The 18,824-nt window shown below is 46.0% G+C and overlaps 1 protein-coding gene across 1 annotated transcript in view; it reads left to right on the top strand.

Annotated features, from left to right (window-relative positions):
* PPP2R1A (protein phosphatase 2, regulatory subunit A, alpha) overlaps positions 1-18,230 on the top strand; it is a 45,334-nt gene extending 27,104 nt beyond the window's left edge. Inside the window, exons 4-15 of the mRNA XM_008574636.1 lie at positions 1,375-1,607; positions 2,504-2,651; positions 2,779-2,934; positions 4,607-4,721; positions 4,828-4,898; positions 5,368-5,502; positions 12,268-12,441; positions 12,740-12,800; positions 13,522-13,676; positions 15,038-15,180; positions 17,511-17,602; positions 17,762-18,230. Coding sequence (XP_008572858.1) covers positions 1,375-1,607; positions 2,504-2,651; positions 2,779-2,934; positions 4,607-4,721; positions 4,828-4,898; positions 5,368-5,502; positions 12,268-12,441; positions 12,740-12,800; positions 13,522-13,676; positions 15,038-15,180; positions 17,511-17,602; positions 17,762-17,778 — 1,500 coding nt within the window. The 3' untranslated portion in view covers positions 17,779-18,230. The remainder of the gene's footprint in view (positions 1-1,374; positions 1,608-2,503; positions 2,652-2,778; positions 2,935-4,606; positions 4,722-4,827; positions 4,899-5,367; positions 5,503-12,267; positions 12,442-12,739; positions 12,801-13,521; positions 13,677-15,037; positions 15,181-17,510; positions 17,603-17,761) is intronic.
* Positions 18,231-18,824: the final 594 nt, after the last annotated feature.

Raw genomic sequence — 18,824 nt, forward strand, 5'->3', positions numbered from 1 at the left:
TTTGTTTTTTATTATAAAATATACATAAAATTTGCTATTTTAATGATTTTTAAGTGTACAGTTCAGTGGCATTACGTACATTTACAATGTTGTGGAGCCATCACCACCATCTGTTTATTTCTAGAACTTTTTCGTCTTCCCAGACTGAAACTCCATACCCATTAGGCATTTACCCTCTGTTCTCTCCTCCCCTAGCCCATGACAACCACTGTTCTACTTTCTATCTCTGTGCATTTGACTATTCTAGGTACCTCATGTAAGTGGAGTGATAAAGTATTTGTTCTTTAATGACCACTGGCTTATGTCACCTAGCACAACATCTTCAAGGTTCATCTGTGTTGTAGCATCTGTTAAATGAGACTTCTCATATATCAGACTCTGGGGTTTTTGGCTGCTTTTGGAAAACCAGATTTGCTTTTTACTATCTGTGTTCACCCTTAGTGGCAGTTGATGGAGCTGGGAAGCAGCTGCTGTCCTCCCAGGATCATGTGCTCTCCAGTTTGCCAAAGTTCCTGTCTCTCCCTTTGGTTCCCCACCCCTCTGTCCGTCACCTTTGCTAATCGTTTCCTTCTGTTACCTGCCTGGGGCCCTGGAGTCATATCTATTTATGATTTCTTTCTGCCTTAAATACCTGTCAGGCTAAGTTAGATTTCAGACCTGAGACCTTCACACCTTTATTTGAGCCTGTTGGGATAAATTGAGTGTCCCTTCATTAGGTCAGTAATTACTGAGTTCTTGCCCTGGCTAGGAATGCTGATGGGCTCTGGGGACACAATGGGGAACCACTCAGATGTCTGTAAAGGAACACAACCATCCCAGGGTCCCCCAGTAATGTGAGGTCCTGATATAGTCACTGAAACCGTGTCAGAAACCACAACTGTACTCTTCAGTTGGAGGCTGTAGAGCTGAGTGGCCTAGTTGTAGATTCTGGCTTGTAGCTTGGGCAAGTTACTTAGCCTGTCTGTGCCTCAGTTTCCTCTTTAAAGTGAAGACAGTAACAGGACCTGCTGTATAAAGCATTCAGTGAGATAGAATGAGCACCCCACAATTGTGTGACGCAGTGGCCTGCTTAGAACACATAGTAAGTAGATGTTCCAAAGTCAGTGATGATGATGGCACTTTGAGAAGCCAAGGACAGGTGGGGCCCTCTCCTCAGAAAGTGACATTTATAATTTTAAGGTTTTTGGTTGCCAGCGAAGTTCTTTCAAAGACCCCTAAATAAGAACCTTCATGGAAGGCACTCTGGATATGAAGGCTGGGATGGGATGATCAGAGAAGGTTTTATGGAGGAAATGACCAGGGGGCACAGGATGAGGCTCTAGGGCTGAGATGGTGGGGAGGGAGCTGTCCAGTGACCTCATGTTCTCTCCACAGCCACCCCTGGAGTCACTGGCCACGGTGGAGGAGACAGTGGTACGGGACAAGGCAGTGGAGTCCTTGCGGGCCATCTCACACGAGCACTCGCCCTCCGACCTGGAGGCCCATTTCGTGCCACTGGTGAAGCGGCTGGCAGGTGGTGACTGGTTCACCTCCCGCACCTCAGCCTGTGGCCTCTTCTCCGTGTGCTATCCCCGAGTGTCCAGTGCTGTCAAGGCAGAACTTCGACAGTGAGTCCCCAACCTCTGCCCCCTTGGAAATCCCAACCTTCTCCCCTTAACATGGTCCCTTTCTCTAAAGCCCCAGCCCCCTTTAGGTCTACCCAGGGCTCTCCCAGCTCCCACTCCCGCCTTAGCACCCATCAGAGAGGTTGTGTCCTCGAGAGTGTGGTCTTTGGACATGGCTGGGTGTAAATTTACCCAGCTCTGCATCTTGCTCATTTAGGAAATAAGTTAATGATAGTTCTTTCCTCCCATTGGTTATTGAGAGGATTTAAAAGAATTATCACATATCAAGTGCTTAGAACAAAATCTGGCACTTAAAAACACTCAACAAATGATGTCTGATGTTATCTCAGGCCCGGGCCAGGTCCAGAACTCTCAGCAGATATACCTTCTCAGTTTTCAGCCTCTTCTACCACTCCCCAGACTGTTAAGCATCAAGCCTAGGCCCTGAGCTATTACTCATTCCAGAATACTGGTTTACAACTGTACACACATGCTTAGATATTTACATTAGTCCCCACACATCTCTAACTAAATCAATTGCTACTGAAAAATAAAACCTTTCAGTGGCTCTAGACCAGCATCTCAGTTAGGCAGTTGTATACTGTCGTAATGTAATCGTTGGCATTGACCATTGACTATAGATTTATTATGTGCAGATGGCTGCCAAGTGTCTCACACACATTATCTCATTTAAACCTCACAATGACCCTGTGGGTAGGCACTATTAGTATCAGCTCCATTTTAAAGGTCTGGGAAGACTCAGCAAGAGATCATCACTTGCCCAAGGTCACCCAGCCCCTACATGACTTCAGATTCTGTGCTTACTCCCCTCCACTGTGCTGCCTCCTGTCTTGGGACCCCAGGGGTTCTTCCTCCTGAGCCTCATCCCTGACTCTCAGGTACTTCCGGAACCTGTGCTCAGATGACACCCCCATGGTGCGGCGGGCCGCAGCCTCCAAGCTGGGGGAGTTTGCCAAGGTGCTGGAGCTGGACAATGTCAAGAGTGAGATCATCCCCATGTTCTCCAACCTGGCCTCTGACGAGCAGGTGGGTTCTGCCCCTGCCAGCCTTCTCCACCATCCTCTTCCTCTGGTGAACTCTGCACCTGAAAAAGGGTATTTCAGCACTCAGCAGGGCCTCTGCTGCCCTCTCTCTTCTCCAATCCTCTCCCCAGGACTCAGTGCGGCTGCTGGCAGTGGAGGCATGTGTGAACATTGCCCAGCTTCTGCCCCAGGAGGATCTGGAAGCCCTGGTGATGCCCACCCTGCGCCAGGCTGCTGAGGACAAGTCCTGGCGTGTCCGCTACATGGTGGCTGACAAGTTCACAGAGGTAGGGACTGTTGACTTTTTCTCCACAGGTGAGGACGCTGAGGCCCTGAGAGGGGAATGGGTGGTGCCATGTATGGGAGCAGGGGCTTTTCATTAGTCCAGTGGAATCAGGCATTTGGGCAGTAAGATCTCTGTGATTATCCAGTTGTATTTCACTTCACATGCCAACCCTGTTTGAATGATGTGGCAACTTGAAGTGTTGTGTTTAAAGGGATTCTGAGGTCAAGTTTAGGCTCTGTGGAGGAATGTGCCACAAGAGCAGAGAAGGGTAGCACGTGTGGGGTGTTCCTGACCTAATTGACCTTTCTTTACTTTTGCAAAAGGGAAGACACAGCCTGAAAAGTTCAGTTAAGTGGTCAGAATGACACTACCAGCCAGAAAGAACAGGTACAAGATCCGAGGTTGATGTCTCTCTTAGGACAATGCTCTTTCCATGGGGATTCAAATATCCTTATCCCACAGACATATTTGTTGAGCATCGACTATTTTCTGGGCACTGGGAGTGCAGTGAACTCAGCAGATTCCTGCTCTTCAAGGAGCAGGCAGTCAAAGGGGAAGGCCACCTTAGAGATCTAATGAGGTGTCACAGGTGTGGGGGCAGACAGATGAACATGGGGCCTCGAAGCATTGCGGAGAGCATATGGTGCCCCAGCTGGTTCTAGATGTGTGGGTGAGAGCTAGGACAGGACCTGTGTTCCAGCAAAAGGACAAAAAAACCCTGGGAGGCAAGAGCAAGCACAAGCAGGAACATTCAGGGCTGATCTTGGGGCCCCAGCAAGAGAGAAGGCAGGAGAGATGGGCAGGGTCCCATCAGAGGCCTCAAGTGCCACCCTGTCCTGTGGCTCCCTTTTCCTGTGATTATGCTTATTTCCACTGGTGGTTGCTGGAAGGACTCAGAGCCTCAGGATACCATTTCCCTGGACCATTTGTTTTCCCTGTGGCAGTGTTAGAGAGAATGGTAGCTGTGCAGACATGGATGTGCCTAGGAGGCTCAGCATGATAGTTAAGGACACTTCTCCATGAGGACAGGGATTTCAGGCTATTAAAATGGTTTTTGGCACATAGTAGCATTCCTTAAGTACTTGTAATGTGAATAAAAGGCAGTATTTGTCCAGGATAACTTCAAGGTTTTTGTTTATTCCCTTCTTAGTAATAAACCGTCCTGCTTCCTACTAGGTCTTCAGGAATCAGCTTTGCAGCAGGACCTTGGGCACCTTTCCTTGCTGGTCCCATGAGACAGGCAGGGCCTAGTGTGCCTTCTTCCCTCTCAGTCTTTGTTGTTATATTTTACTTTTAAAAGTAACATATCTTTCTGGTAACCAATCTTAAAAAAGTACAGACATATATAAATCAAAAGATGAGAGCCACTGTATCCTTAGAATGTTTTTGGATCAGGTAAAAGAAAACGCAGCCAAATAGCCAGAACAGGAAGGAGGTTATTATTTTTAATGCCGTCAACACTGTCAAGTAGGTGCCCTCGTGGTTCTTATTTTGTTTCGAGAAACAAGGCTCAGAGAGGTGAAGAGTCACAGTAGTGGGATTATATCTCAGCAGTGATTCCAAGGCCTGTGTTCTGGCACCAATTCTGGTGCCTTTATTTTGATTTTGGCCTCATTAGCCCAGAGTACCTGCTGAACTTCTCATTCTCTCCACTTGGCTCTCCCTGTCTGCAGCTCCAGAAAGCAGTGGGGCCCGAGATCACTAAGACAGACCTGGTCCCTGCCTTCCAGAACCTGATGAAGGACTGTGAGGCCGAGGTGAGGGCCGCAGCCTCCCACAAGGTCAAAGGTTGGTGCTGGTGACTAGAACACAGCAAATTGGGTATCTGAGGGGCTGGAGGTGGAACCAGGATATCAGGTCTCATCTCCCCCTCCCTCCCTCTCCCCACCCACAGAATTCTGTGAAAATCTCTCAGCTGACTGTCGGGAGAATGTGATCATGACCCAGATCTTGCCCTGCATCAAGGTAATGGTGAGGTTGGTGGTAGGAATGGAGCAGATCTGAGCATGCCAGAAAGAGGGCATGGAGACTGGGTTTTGGTGACAGCCAGATGCAGGCTAGCTTTCCAGCCCTCTAGGTTTGGGCAGCTCTTGAATTTGAAGCAATTAAGGGTCCAGACTTCAGGCTAAATCTAAGGCTTGGGGCTGGCTTTAGAATTGGGAGTGCTTCCTGGAACTTCAGAGGTCACTTAGTCCCCTCATCCACAGAGCTTTGGGATTGGGGTAGGGCTGCTGGGAGCAGGGGTCACTTAACTCTAAGCAGGCAGGACACATAGGGAACTACAGTTTTCCCCATACCCTAAATTGTCCCCTGCTCCATGAGTGAGAAGCAGGTTGTTGTCTCAGGGCTTCTTAGGAGTTGGTGTCTGCTTGTCTACTTGCTGCTGCCAGGGTTGTCCTGACCCCATTGCCACCCACTACCTTCTGTCTTCCAGGAGCTGGTGTCAGATGCCAACCAACATGTCAAGTCGGCCCTGGCCTCAGTCATCATGGGCCTCTCTCCCATCCTGGGGAAAGACAACACCATCGAGCACCTTTTGCCTCTCTTCCTGGCTCAACTGAAGGATGAGGTAAGGGCATTAGAGGGCTCTGAACTCTGGGTTCACAGAGCTGACAAATGGGCCAGCTGCTTACCCAGATTGGCTAGGAATCTCCTAGAATCTCAACAGATTCCCAGGTTTCCACCGAGTTGAGGGTGGGCGCAACTGTCTATGCATTCCCGCATTCATTTAGCAAGCATTGTTTTGCATGTCATTAACTCTGTGCTAGTCCTTTTCCTGGGCATTAGGGATACAGAAAAAAATATATAGAATAAGACAGTTTTGATCCTCAAAGACCTTCAGAGACTGGCATGATTCCATTAAGATGCTATAGGTGTTAGGATGAATGGGTTCCTGTTTTTTTAGGGTTCAGGCTAAGATGCTATATTAGAGATCCCAAAATATAGTTGCTTGTGTAAGGAGGTTTATTCTTCTCTCACAACAGTCCAGGTGGTCCTACAGTACTGGGTTAGCCCTGTCAACATCAACTCTCTCTGGGTCTGAGACAGCTGCTCTGATTTTTATCATCTTCCAGGCCCCATAAAGCGGGGGAAGGCATCAGACAATAGCAGGCCTAGTCCTCTTAAGGACGAGACACATCATGTCTGCTCACACCCCATATACCCATTGACCAGGGCTAGTCACATGAATACACCTAGCTGTTCAGGTTGCCTGAACTATAGTGCACAAGAGAGGGTGCTGGATAATGATTAGAGAGGTCATTGGCGTGACCACTGGGGAAGAAGTTTGGACTCATCTGTGAGCATGTGGGAGGAGCTGGAACAGATGTGGGTGTTAGAAAGGAACCCTAAGCCCGGTGTGAAGGAAAGATTGAACTGAGATGGCCAGAAGAGGTGCAGGAGACCACACTCGAGGCTGCTATGCTACAGGAGTCTGGGAGAGAGCATGAGGCTGAGCTAAGTAGTAGAGATGAGGCTGCAGAGATGTGGAAGGATTCAAGATCAGTCTGGGGGTGGAAGGGTCATGTGTATGTGTGGGTCTGATTTTTGCCTTGGTGGTGACTGGGAAGACGGTAGGATCCTTCATTGGTGTGTATGACCTGTTTTGTGTGACTTCTGTGTTCCCAGTATCTCTTGCTGCACTCTTTCTGACTTTCTCTCTTACATACACAAACACATATATAGTGTGTGATAGGAAGTTGGAGGAAACACCGTAACAGAAAGCGCTGCATCATGTTTGAGTCCCCTCTTCCCCCTCCAAAAAAATCACATTATTCTGCTATAGTGTGGTGATCTCAGCCCCAGAGTTACCTACCAATCAAGGTTTTTTTTTTTTTTTTTTTTTTTTTTTTAAAGATGACCGGTAAGGGGATCTTAACCCTTGACTTGGTGTTGTCAGCACCACGCTCAGCCAGTGAGCGAACCGGCCATCCCTATGTGGGATCCGAACCCGGGGCCTTGGTGTTATCAGCACCGCACTCTCCCGAGTGAGCCACGGGCCGGCCCCAAGGTTTTTTTATACACTGAAAACAGTGTACCTTTTAAAGAAAAACTTAGTAATCTTTTTTTTTTGTCTTTTTTTTTCGTGACCGGCAACGGATTGCAACCCTCAGTGTCGCGCCCGTACCGGACCGGGACCGGCAACAGGATCGCAACCCTCGGTGTTGCTCCCGCACCTCGCTCAGCCAGTGAGCGGCCGGTCTGTATGTGGGATCCAAACCCTCGGCGGGAGCGCCACCGCACTTCCCAAGCGGCTCACTGTAGCAGTGCGCCACCAGGCCGGCCCAGTAATCTTGTTTTTGATCATTTATTTACATTATTTGCTAACAGTTTGAACCATCATTAATTTTCATAATCACCAAAATTTTGTGACCTAAGTAATTTATCTGAACTCTGCTTCACAAAACACACATTTTCTTTTATAATCATGCTTTAGTAGGTGCTACTTGTTATAAATGTAATTTTTTAAAAAAATTTTGATGCTTAAATGGGTGTAACTTGGCTGGTGAGAGCCCTTCAAGTTGTCTTTTGTGTCCTTTAACACTGCTCCAAGGTCTTGGATAGCATTTTGCTTTCTGGCGTCAAGAAAGGATCCAAGTTCAGCCTAAGTGTGAAGATGAGTCCATATGTGCTAAAAAAAAACAATGCTAGGACTGGAGCGTTTTTCTGCTGGAGTTTCACTTTTAGCAAGCACTGTAGGGTAATCATATGTCCATAGCCACAGTCTGTCTCAGGGCAGCTTCTCTTGCAAAGAAGAAAAGAGAAGGACCAGCATGGTTTTCTTGATGTGAGATACTCATCTGGCATATATTTGGTATTTCAGTTTTAGATCTATAAACTTTATATTTCACATTTTATCTATAACCAAGATTTATAGACTTGTCTAAATAAAAAGGGCTTACCTTTTTCTTGGTATACCGAAACAGAAGTCTTTTTAAATAGATTGGGCATATTCTTTGAGCCTTCTCTTGAGCGTTCAGCACACTGGCTTACATACCAAGCGCTTAGGAGTGATCTCCTGTAGCCAGGCAGGGACCTGTCCTGTCTTTGAAATATGCCAGGGTTTGAACAACTCAAGTGTGCTTAATTTACATTTTGTTGCTCACTTGGTTCATTGTTTCATTTCAGTGCTCCTTTTTCTTTTTTTTTTTTTCCTGTAAAGACCAGAATAATTTCAACAAGGGGCTGGCCTGTGGCTCACTTGGGAGAGTGCGGTGCTGATAACACCAAAGCCACGGGTTTGGATCCTATATAGGGATGGCCGGTTGGCTCACTGGGTGAGCGTGGTGCTGACAACACGGGTTAGGATCCCTTTACCGGTCATCTTTTCTTAAAGAAAAGAATAATTTCAACAAGGGGCTGGCCTGTGGCTCACTTGGGAGAGTGCGGTGCTGATAACACCAAAGCCACGGGTTTGGATCCTATATAGGGATGGCCGGTTGGCTCACTGGGTGAGCGTGGTGCTGACAACACGGGTTAGGATCCCTTTACCGGTCATCTTTTCTTAAAAAAAAGAATAATTTCAACAAGGAAATAATTTTCTTCCCTCCCCTCTCACCGTCCCTGAGGTGATTTGTGGGAAAGCCATCATCTGAGAAATGCTTCCCCTTTTGGTCCCTGGCTGACATTCACTGAGATTGTGCCTGACTTTTTTCAGATGGCCCCAACAAAGGCTGCTCTTGAGGTATGGTCCAGAGTTACTCATCTGGGCTTTGTGAGCCAGCAGGGCTCCCTCAGTTGCCCTACGCCAGTGAGTTAGCACTGCAGCTTGGGAAGTAAGCCTGTTGACAGAGGAGGCTTTGTTTGACTCCTCTGCTGCTTCAGAGCCCTATCCGTATGGGCAATGTGCTTTTCTGGGAACATGGTTTTCCCTTCTATTCAAAAGTGAGACCTCCACATAGATACACACAACATTTTCCCCATCTGTCTTGCTACCCTTCTCCTTCAGGGAAAGGAAAGAGGCCCATTCACTGTGGAGAACACTTGGACTTGCAGTCCTGGGTATGTGCTAAGTCATTCTTCACTCTATTTGAGAAGTGAGGCCAGCTCAGCTCGTGGGTCTTCAAGCAGTTCAGAAGGTCCATCAAATTGGTTTTAAGTGCACTTAAGATGGTTTTTTAATCCAATTATGTTTCAATCCAGTTAATTTCCTTTCCTTTCCTTTTTTTTTTTTTTTAAATTTTCTTTTTCTTTTTTTTGATGGCTGGCTGATACAGAGACCAGGGATCCAAATCTGTGACTTTGGTGTTATCAACACCATTATTCTCCGAAATGAGCTAACTCGCCAGCTCCTCAATCCAGTTAATTTTCAAATTATTCAAGAAAGAAATCTCCCTTCGGGTATTGTGGTTGTATTCATACAGTCCTAAGGGAAGAAAGCATGTTTCCTTCTACACCTTCAGGCCCTCTAATCTGACAGCATCACAGCCTGCCCAGTTTGAGTCATCTTTGAACTCTAATGGAGTACTTTCATTACATTACTCAGTCGTAGAGTCTGACACATAGACATGCACCTTAATTCATTTTCCCATACTGGGGTTAAGATGGTAGACATAGGCCATCTCCCACCCCAGAAATCTTATCTTAGAGAAAGAAAGAAGAATGGGTAAAGAGCTCTTATTTATGATTGTGGTATTTTTTTCTAAGAAGAATCAGTCTTCAGAGCACCTCTCTTGAGCTCAAGTCCTGTAGAACCATTAGTCATGGAAGCCAAGGTGGAACTGACCAAAAAGGATTATGTTAGGTTTTGGTTTTGGGGGTAAAACTACTGGCGGAAATCATTTTATTAAAAGGTTTTGCTTTAATAGGACGAGAACACTGAGATGGTTCTTCTGATACCATTATGACAGTTGAGGGTTTTGTAAACATTGGATACAATGTCCCTTTTAAGAAAAGCTAAGTAAACTCACAGCTGAATCTTTTATATCAATTTATGTAGCTTATGTGAACATTGTTTCACAAACATTTGAAGCAGTTATATCTAGTGGAGTGTTTAAAGGAATGTAATAGAAAACTAAGTTGATGAGCACTTTGACAGTTCGTACCCCTCTCCTTGAGTATCCTTGGCTTTAGGAAGACATGAAGTAATACATTGTAAGTAGGGAAATTGTGTTGGTTATGAGATTTCTTTTATAGCCTTCAGACTAGGTAACGGAAAATTGGCTGTCTTCCATTCCTAAAGGAGAATCCTTTTTGTTTTTTTACCCCCACAGTTGGCTGGTATGGGGTGATCTAAACCTTTGACCTTGGTGTTATCAGCACCATGCTCTCCCAAGTGAGCTAACTGGCCAGCCCTGAAGGAGAATCTTGTTATTTTGATAAAGAGGGACTTACATGTTTTTGACAAAGGAATTGTTGGGGGTGGGGGGCATTTTGGGGAATTCACTTTGGGGTGGCTAACTGTATTAGTCTATTTTTGTTGCTTATAACAAAATACACAGAACTGGATAATTTATAAGAAAATGAAATTTATTTGCTTGCAGTTTCTGAGGCTGGGAAGTCCAAAGTTCATCTGACAGTGGCGACAGCAACCCAGGGGTCTCACATTTCAAGACAGTAGAAGCAGAGAGAGAAGAGAGAGAGAAAGACAGACTCTCCTCTTCTTTTAAAGCCCTCAGAACCACACCCTTGACCACCATTTTTAATCCATTCACTACTGCATAGTCCTACAATCCAATCTCCTCTTTAAGGCTCCACCTTTCAATTACCATAATAGGATTTCCCACCCTTTTAACAGTCACAGTGGGGGCCAAGTTTCTAATACATAAAACTTGGGGGACACAATTCAAGCTTCAGTGAGTTTGAGGAGGGTACATAATTTAATACACTACACCAACTGAGGCCATCTTGTCCTCCCAGCAATTGCTAGTTGTGTTATTCTTTGCTTGCTGTTTCTAGCTCCTTGATGATTTGCTAGAACAACTGTAGAACTCAGAAAAGGTGTTATATACTCACAATTCCTGTTTATTACAGTGAAAAGATAGATGAAGATCAGTAAAAGAAAAAGGTGCATAGAAGAAAGAACAATTGTGAGTTTCCAATTATCTTCTCCCAGTGGAGTTATATGGGCAGCACTTAATTCTCTCAGCAAGATAACACAAAGTATTGCCTGCCAGGGAAGCTTACTCAAGCCTTGGGGTCCAGGGTTTTCATTGAGAGTTGGTCACATAGGCATGGAGTGTCTGCATGGCTGACCTCAGTTACTATCTCCAGACCCTCAGAGATCAAGTTGATACTATGTGGCCCAAGACCATCAGCATAAATCACATTGTTAATATAGACTATCCAAAGTCCCTAGGTAAACCAAGTACTCTTATCAGGCAGGATGTTCCAGGGACTTAGTGGTTACCTCCCAGGAACAGGTCAGGGGCCAGTCCTGCCTTTGGAATGTGCAGAATTTGAACAGCCTACACCTGCTGACCCTTTACTACACACTTGCTTACTTGGTTCAGTGATTCATTTCAGTGCTTGCCCCTTCACCCCACAGCTCCTGAAGGAGTAGTAGAGAGGAGTAGCTTAGGGTGTCTGCCATTGGGAATATGTTAGGATAAGGGTCTTATAGAGCTTGTGTTTCAAGTAACAAGAACTAACTGTTTATGTACCTTTTCTTATAAATTTCTTCGTATGCTTTATGGAAGTAGATGGGGTGGGTATCTGTATGTATTGTAAATCAGAGCTCATAATACTGGTAATCAAAAGCAGTTTAAAAAATACTTCTATATTCCTTCATTCTTTCTTTCAGCAGACATGTATTGAACACCTACTATGGGCCAGAGTTTCTGCTGGGTACAAGAGACATAGGATGAATGAGAAGTGTTCAGAGACTAGCAGAGAGAATAAAAGTAATAGAAATGATAAAAATAAGCTCCCACACATCATTCCCCTTGTGTGTCAGACATTGTTGTAGGCACTTCTCTCTAAAAACCTCAACTACCCTTTGAGGCTCAATGGACACTTCCATGATAAAGTTTGATACCCAGAAAGGAACCTGTGCCACAGAGCTCCGGCTAGCAAGCAGCAGAGCTTGGATTAGAATCATGTTTGCATGACTCTGTTTTTTCCAAGGAACCATATTTTCCCACAGTGATTCCTGAAAGTCATTTCAAAATGGCTAAACATTTCTTGTGATGCTGTTATAAGATTTAAAAAGCTGCTTCACTTAATAATCCATGTTGTTTACTTTGTGTGTGCCTTTAATGTGCCTCCAGGTTCGGGAGCTGGGCTTGGGCAGTAGTAGGCCTTCAGGAGATGTTCATTGTACAAAGTACTCTTTTCACCCTGTCCTGGGTTGCCATGTGCAGTGCATTCTCTCAGAACTCTCCTGTCCTGTCCCCAGTGCCCTGAGGTACGGCTGAACATTATCTCCAACCTGGACTGTGTGAATGAGGTGATTGGCATCCGGCAGCTGTCACAGTCCCTGCTACCTGCCATTGTGGAACTGGCTGAAGATGCCAAGTGGCGGGTGCGGCTGGCCATCATTGAGTACATGCCCCTGCTGGCTGGACAGCTGGTGAGTGCAGAGACCTGGGGGCCAGGCATTGCTGCTGCAGGGGAGGTAGACTGCAAGTATCTAGGACTGTGATGGGGAGACTGGGGGACTTGAGGACTCAGTGGAGGCTGTGATGATTGCCTGGGGAGTCAGAGAAAGGGGCCCAGGAGATAGAGCCTTAAAGGATGAATGGAACTCAGTAAGAGAGAAGAGGGAAAGAAATACTTCAGGTGATGTTGGGAGATGTCTAGTATCTCTGGGGTGTTGCTGGCAACTCTTCCTGCCCACTCTCCCTGAGCCCTAACCTTTTCTCCTGCAGGGGGTGGAGTTCTTTGATGAGAAACTCAACTCTTTGTGCATGGCCTGGCTCGTGGATCATGGTGAGTACCTCCAGCATGACAACAGGAGGAGACTGGAGTTCCAGAAAGGATGGACGGGTTGGGTGGGGCTGGTTGGATGGACGGGGGTGGGGGGGGAGGCTGGAGTTATTCCTCACACCATTGAATGTTCACGTGGACCAGTTTCCCCACTTGTTAGAGTTGTAGAGGAGTGTAGAATAGGAGGGGGCTGTAACAGGTCACAAAGGGGCTTCCTGTTATAGCAGAGTCAGAGGGCCACTGAGTAGACAGACCGGCTACCCTCTGGACTGTTGAAGCTTAAGCAGTTAGCTTGCCATCTTTTACCCACACTCATAGTGCAAAACATGGGACTTTTCATCCCAATCTCTAAGGACCATTGTTATGATTGCTCATTGTTTTCATTAAGAGTGGTAAAAAATAAAAGTTCACATTTATTTCTGTCAGGTGCTGCTCAGTGTACTAAGTACTGTATAATTTGCTCAGGTAAAATCACTTCTTAGAGCCTCAGTTTGTCCATCTGTAAAATGAGGGCAACAGTGGAACCTACCTCTTGGAGCTGTTGAAAACAAAACACTAGGTATAACACAGCGAGCCCTTTATCCTCTTTGGCTGCAATTTATTGGCTCCTGTGTGGCTTGGCACATGGAAGCTACTCAGTAAGTGGTAGCAAGTATGATACTCCCCATCCATGTCCTTCACCTCTGGAATCACTGCCCCTCTCACCCTCACCTTGCTTCTGCAGTCTATGCCATCCGCGAAGCAGCCACCAGTAACCTGAAGAAGCTGGTAGAGAAGTTTGGGAAGGAGTGGGCCCATGCCACTATCATCCCCAAGGTCTTGGCCATGTCTGGAGACCCCAACTACCTGCACCGCATGACTACACTCTTCTGCATCAATGTGAGGACCTCCACCTGCCTGCTGTCCCATCTCTGGGGAACTGGAGTGCCTGGGAGTTGGTGCTGGGTCACCAAGGGAGACCATGGCTTGGAAGGAGAAATGACAGGGTTCTGTGGTTATACGGTTGAGTCCCTGGGGAAATTGCAGGCCAGGGGCGGGGTTCCTAGGGTCAGGGTCATAGGGCCTCTGGGGGTGGGGACTTGCATGGTGGAAAACCCAAGGCTAGGGAGATTTGAACTGTTCAAGCAGTGATCTCTAAAGTTTTTTGAGCTTTCCCTGCAAAATATGTATGTATGCCTACTTATGAGACAGTGGTTAAGTGTGTAGGCTCTAGAATCAGACCAAGTTTTAAGTTCTCTCTCAGCCATAGATTAGCCGTGGACCTTAGGAAAATTACCTAACCACTTAACGCTTTTGTTTTCTCACCTCTAGGGACTTCATACTGGTAATCATGGTACCTAATTCATCAGGTTGTGAAGATTAATCTAGTTATATGAGGGTACTTTAAAAAATTTGTGGGAAAATGGAATTAAAAGATAATATGAATCTTTTCATGAACTTTTTGAAGTACCCTCATACATAAAAAGGACTTGCTTTTATTTTCATTATAATTATCTCATGTACTACTATACTTATATATAAACCACACACATAGCTAGAAATTAAAGGAAGGGATTTAAAAATAAAACTATTTTGGGCCGGCCCGTGGCTCACTCGGGAGAGTGTGGTGCTGATAACACCGAGGCCACGGGTTCGGATCCCGTATAGGGATGGCCGGTTAGCTCACTGGGTGAGCGTGGTGCTGACAACACCAAGTCAAGGGTTAGGATCCCCTTACCAGTCATCTTTAAAAATAAATAAAGATAAATAAAAATAAAACTATTTTATTCCTTTTTTTTTTGTCTTTTTCGTGACCGGCGCTCAGCCAGTGAGCGCATCAGCCATTCCTATATAGGATCCGAACCCGCGGTGGGAGCAGCGCTGCACTCCCAGCGCTGCACTCTCCTGAGTGCACCACAGGGTCGGCAAAATAAAACTATTTTGATAGTTTCTTCTCATGCCACACTTTAGAGACCACTGTGCTAAGGAGGGATCACAGAGAATGAAGGGAAGTCTGAGGACAGAAATAATTAGGATATCCCAGAATGGAGACATGGTGTTAGGAAGGTATTAGGGGACTTAGGAGCTTCTGGAGGTTAGACTATCCTGTGGTGGGTGAATCTGGACTCAGAGTCTCCCATATTGCCCAGCCACCCCCTATGGCCTAATGATCACCGAGGTGGCCTGGTCAGAGGCAGGTGGAAATAGGTGTTAGCCACAAACTTTGCATGATCACTTCTCTGCCACTTACTGGCCCCCAGGTGCTGTCTGAGGTCTGTGGACAGGACATCACCACCAAGCACATGCTGCCCACGGTCCTGCGTATGGCTGGGGACCCCGTAGCCAATGTCCGCTTCAACGTGGCCAAGTCCCTGCAGAAGATAGGGCCCATCCTGGACAACAGGTGAGGCTTGGGTACTTTCATACCAGCTGGGTCTTGTTCTGGGCATCTTAATTTTTGCCTTTGAAGATAGAGCCCAGATTTTGAGGCCCTGCACTGCTTTTTGCTTGTTCTGTGACCTTAGCCTGTCCTTCCCCCTTCCCAAGATCTCAGTTTTCTCAACTGTAGAATGAAAATTCACATGGCCTACATCACAGAATGGAATGGAAAAGGGACAACAAATCATTAGTAGATGAAATTTTTTGTGTGTATGCACGTGTGCAGGCATGTGCATGTGTATAATTTATAATTGCACCAAAAACATCAAAAAGCAAGGAATAAATTTAATGAAAGATGTTTAACACCTCTAGTGAAAACTGTAAAACATTGCTTGGAGAAGTTAAAGAAGACCTACATAATATTCATGGGTGGGACATTTCTTTGAATACATTTGTAGATTCAGTATAATCCCATTAAATCTCAGCAGGCTCTTCAGTGGAAAATGATTCTGGAAATAACATGGAAATGCAAAGATCTGAATTAGCCAAGGCACTCCTAAAGAACAAAGTTGTACAACTTATACTACTAGATATCAAGACTTACGATGCCACAGTAATTAAAATAATGAGGTGTTAGCACAAGAATATTCAAATAGCCCAGTGGAACAGAATCGAGGCACAGAAAGAGACCCACACGCATGTAAAAGCAGGCACCACTGTAGTTCACTGGGGAAATGTACATATTTTCTAGAAATGGCTGGGTCAATTGGATATCCATGCAGGAATAAAAGAACTCCTGCTGCAGTATATAAACAAATTAATTTGAAGTGACAGACCAGAACCATAACAATAAGTAAATAAATAAATAAAGCTTCTAGAAGAGAATGTAGGCAAATATCTTCATGATTTAAGGTAGGCACAGATTTGCAGCAAACCAAAGGAAATGATTGATAATTTGGCCTTTAGTAAAATGGAGAACTATTGATCAAAAGACATTTTGAGAGTAAAATGGCAAGCCTCTGACTGGGATGAGGTATTTGCAATACATATATCTGATAAAAGACTCATCCAAAATATTCGTCTGTAAATCAGTAAGACAAGGAAACCCTAAGAAAGAGATGACAAAAAGACTTGAACAGGCACTTCAAAAAGAGAATCTCCAAAGAGCTAGTAAGCATATGACAGGGTATGCAACCTCATTAGCCATTAAGAAAATGCAAATTAAAACTCAGTGAAGAATCAGTATGCACACCCCAGACTAGCTAAACTTAAAAACCTCAGCGGTGCAAGTGTTGGTGAGGACGTAGAACAGCTCTGTAACTCTCATCCACATTGCAGGTGAGATCCAGTCACTGAAAACTGGTGGAATATGATGAAGCCAGTTATGTGTACACCCTGTGAACCAATCCTTCCACTCTTGGGTCTGTATCCAAGAGAAATGAGGGCCGTTTCTGTTAAAAGAATGTTCATGGTAGCTTTTATTCATAATAGCCATAAGAAGAAATAACCCAAATGCCTGTTAACAGTAGAGTAGATAAATTCTAGCTTATTCATACAATGAAAAACTGTATTCAGCAATGAAAAACCAGATGCCTGCTATAAGCAACAGCACAGGTGATTCTCACAGACATTGTGTTGAGTGAGAAGCCAAACCTAAGAGGCAAAACGATTCTGGATGATAGAAGTGAGAGTCGTGGTTATTTGGGGGTAAGGAGAACTGTCAGCTGGAAGGGATTTACGAAACCTGCATTTCTTATTTCTCTCCTGTCTGTGTTCAAGGACACAACCTCACACCTTCAGTTTTTCTCTGAAGTCCACATTAATTTCTAAAAACAATTGACTTTCACTGCAAGTGGGTTTCCCTGGGCCCCTTAGGTGAGAGTAGATGTCTCCTCTGGGTTCCTGCAAAGCCAAGAATTTATCGTTTGAGCCACTTACCACGCCCCTGTTACTTATTATCAGTTTGGTCTGTATCTTCCTCCTGGCCACCCAAGCACCTCATGGGCAAGAATCAAGAGTGATTTACCACAATATTCACATGTAATACCAAAAAGATATCCATTCGCTTGGCCTCAAGAGACTTGTGAGTTCTGTGGGTCCATGTTCCATTTCCCAGACTACTCTGACCTCCCTGTTTTGAACCCCAAAGACGTCCGTGTTTGTCAAACTTTTGGCCTTCAAAGTAATTGTATCCTGGGTCTCAGAGACTTCTGATTTGTGTGTATGTCCTGGATTCTTGTGATTCCTGCCACCTTGTGTTTGTTTATACCTCCTTGTTCAGGAGCCTGCTGTTTGCCTGTTGCCCCCAGCCCAGCCTGATTCATCCTTTCCTGACCCTTCCCCTTTTCCCTCCAGCACCCTGCAGAGTGAAGTGAAGCCCATACTAGAGAAGCTGACCCAGGACCAGGATGTGGACGTCAAGTACTTTGCTCAGGAGGCTCTGACTGGTAAGGCCTTGAAAGCTCAGAGCCCCCAGCTGGAGGGTGGTCTGCAGGGACAGGCACTAGGCCTGTGGGCAAGAGCTCCTGGGGAAGGGGAGGTACCACAGCAGTTGTGGGCAGAGGGAAAGCTGTGGTTTTGATTCCTGTCTGTTCCTCTTTCCCTAGTTCTGTCTCTCGCCTGATGTTGGAGGAGGAGCCATTGCCGGCCTGTGATGTCCACCCTCCAGTCCCAATAAGTTCTTCCCTGGGGAGACAGTGGGGAGCATTTGGCTGTCACTCCCCGTGCATGGTCTGACCCCAGGCCCCTACCCCCAGCACGGTTCCTCTTCTCCCCAGCCTGGGAAGACTTCTCACTGTTCACCTCCCAAGGGGCTGAGGGAGCATGAGGTGGGACAGGGCAGCGACCCTGGGAGGAAGGGGCCACTCCTGCCCATGTCGGAGGAGCGATGTGAGCATCCCAGGTCACTGGCTTCTGCTGCTGTTCTGGGGAACCCCCTCCCCATCTACATCTCCACCTCCCTTTCTCCCTTCTCCTCAGTGATTTTTTTGTGTCAACTGTGCTGTTTGTATTTTATTCCTTCCCTGCCCCCCTGCCCCCCCTTTTCACAGAGAAATAAAGGTCTAGAAATAGTTATTCCTCTGGTCTTAGTCATCATCATGGAGGGGGCGCCACCTCAGGGCCATGCTCTCTGCCTTTCTATCTGGGGAAGACCTAATTACAGGACCCATTAACATCCATATGTCCCTAGAGTGAGAAGGATTGTCTGGGGAGCCCCAGGAGTGCAGCTGGCCTATGGGGTAGAGGGCCCATGAGGTGTTTCTGGCCAGCAGAATCCTATGGTGCAGTTTAGTTTCACAGACAGTGGCTGGGTGTTTTGGTGGTTAAGAGCAGGTGCCTGAATCTAAATCCTGGTTTCTTCAGTTAAATAGCTGCATGACCTTAAGTAGGTTACTCAGTCTTCTGAACTCTATTTTGTACTCTGTAAAATGGGGATGACAGTAGTACTTAGATTGCAGGGCCACTTGTGAGGACTAAATGTGTTAATCCTGTAAAGTGTGTAACAATGCATGGCATATGATAAGCAATCACTCAACTATAAATTACCAGGGACCCCTCTGTGAGCCAGCTCCTGGATGCTGGGAGAAGACTTGGGGTTGGGCTCTGTCTCTGAGGAGGTCTCAGGGCTTCTCACTCAGGGTTATGACAAGGAGCAGTAAAGAGGACTGT

This window comes from Galeopterus variegatus, unplaced genomic scaffold (assembly GCF_000696425.1).
Source record: "Galeopterus variegatus unplaced genomic scaffold, G_variegatus-3.0.2 Scaffold1078, whole genome shotgun sequence".
Taxonomy (NCBI): Eukaryota; Metazoa; Chordata; class Mammalia; order Dermoptera; family Cynocephalidae; genus Galeopterus; species Galeopterus variegatus.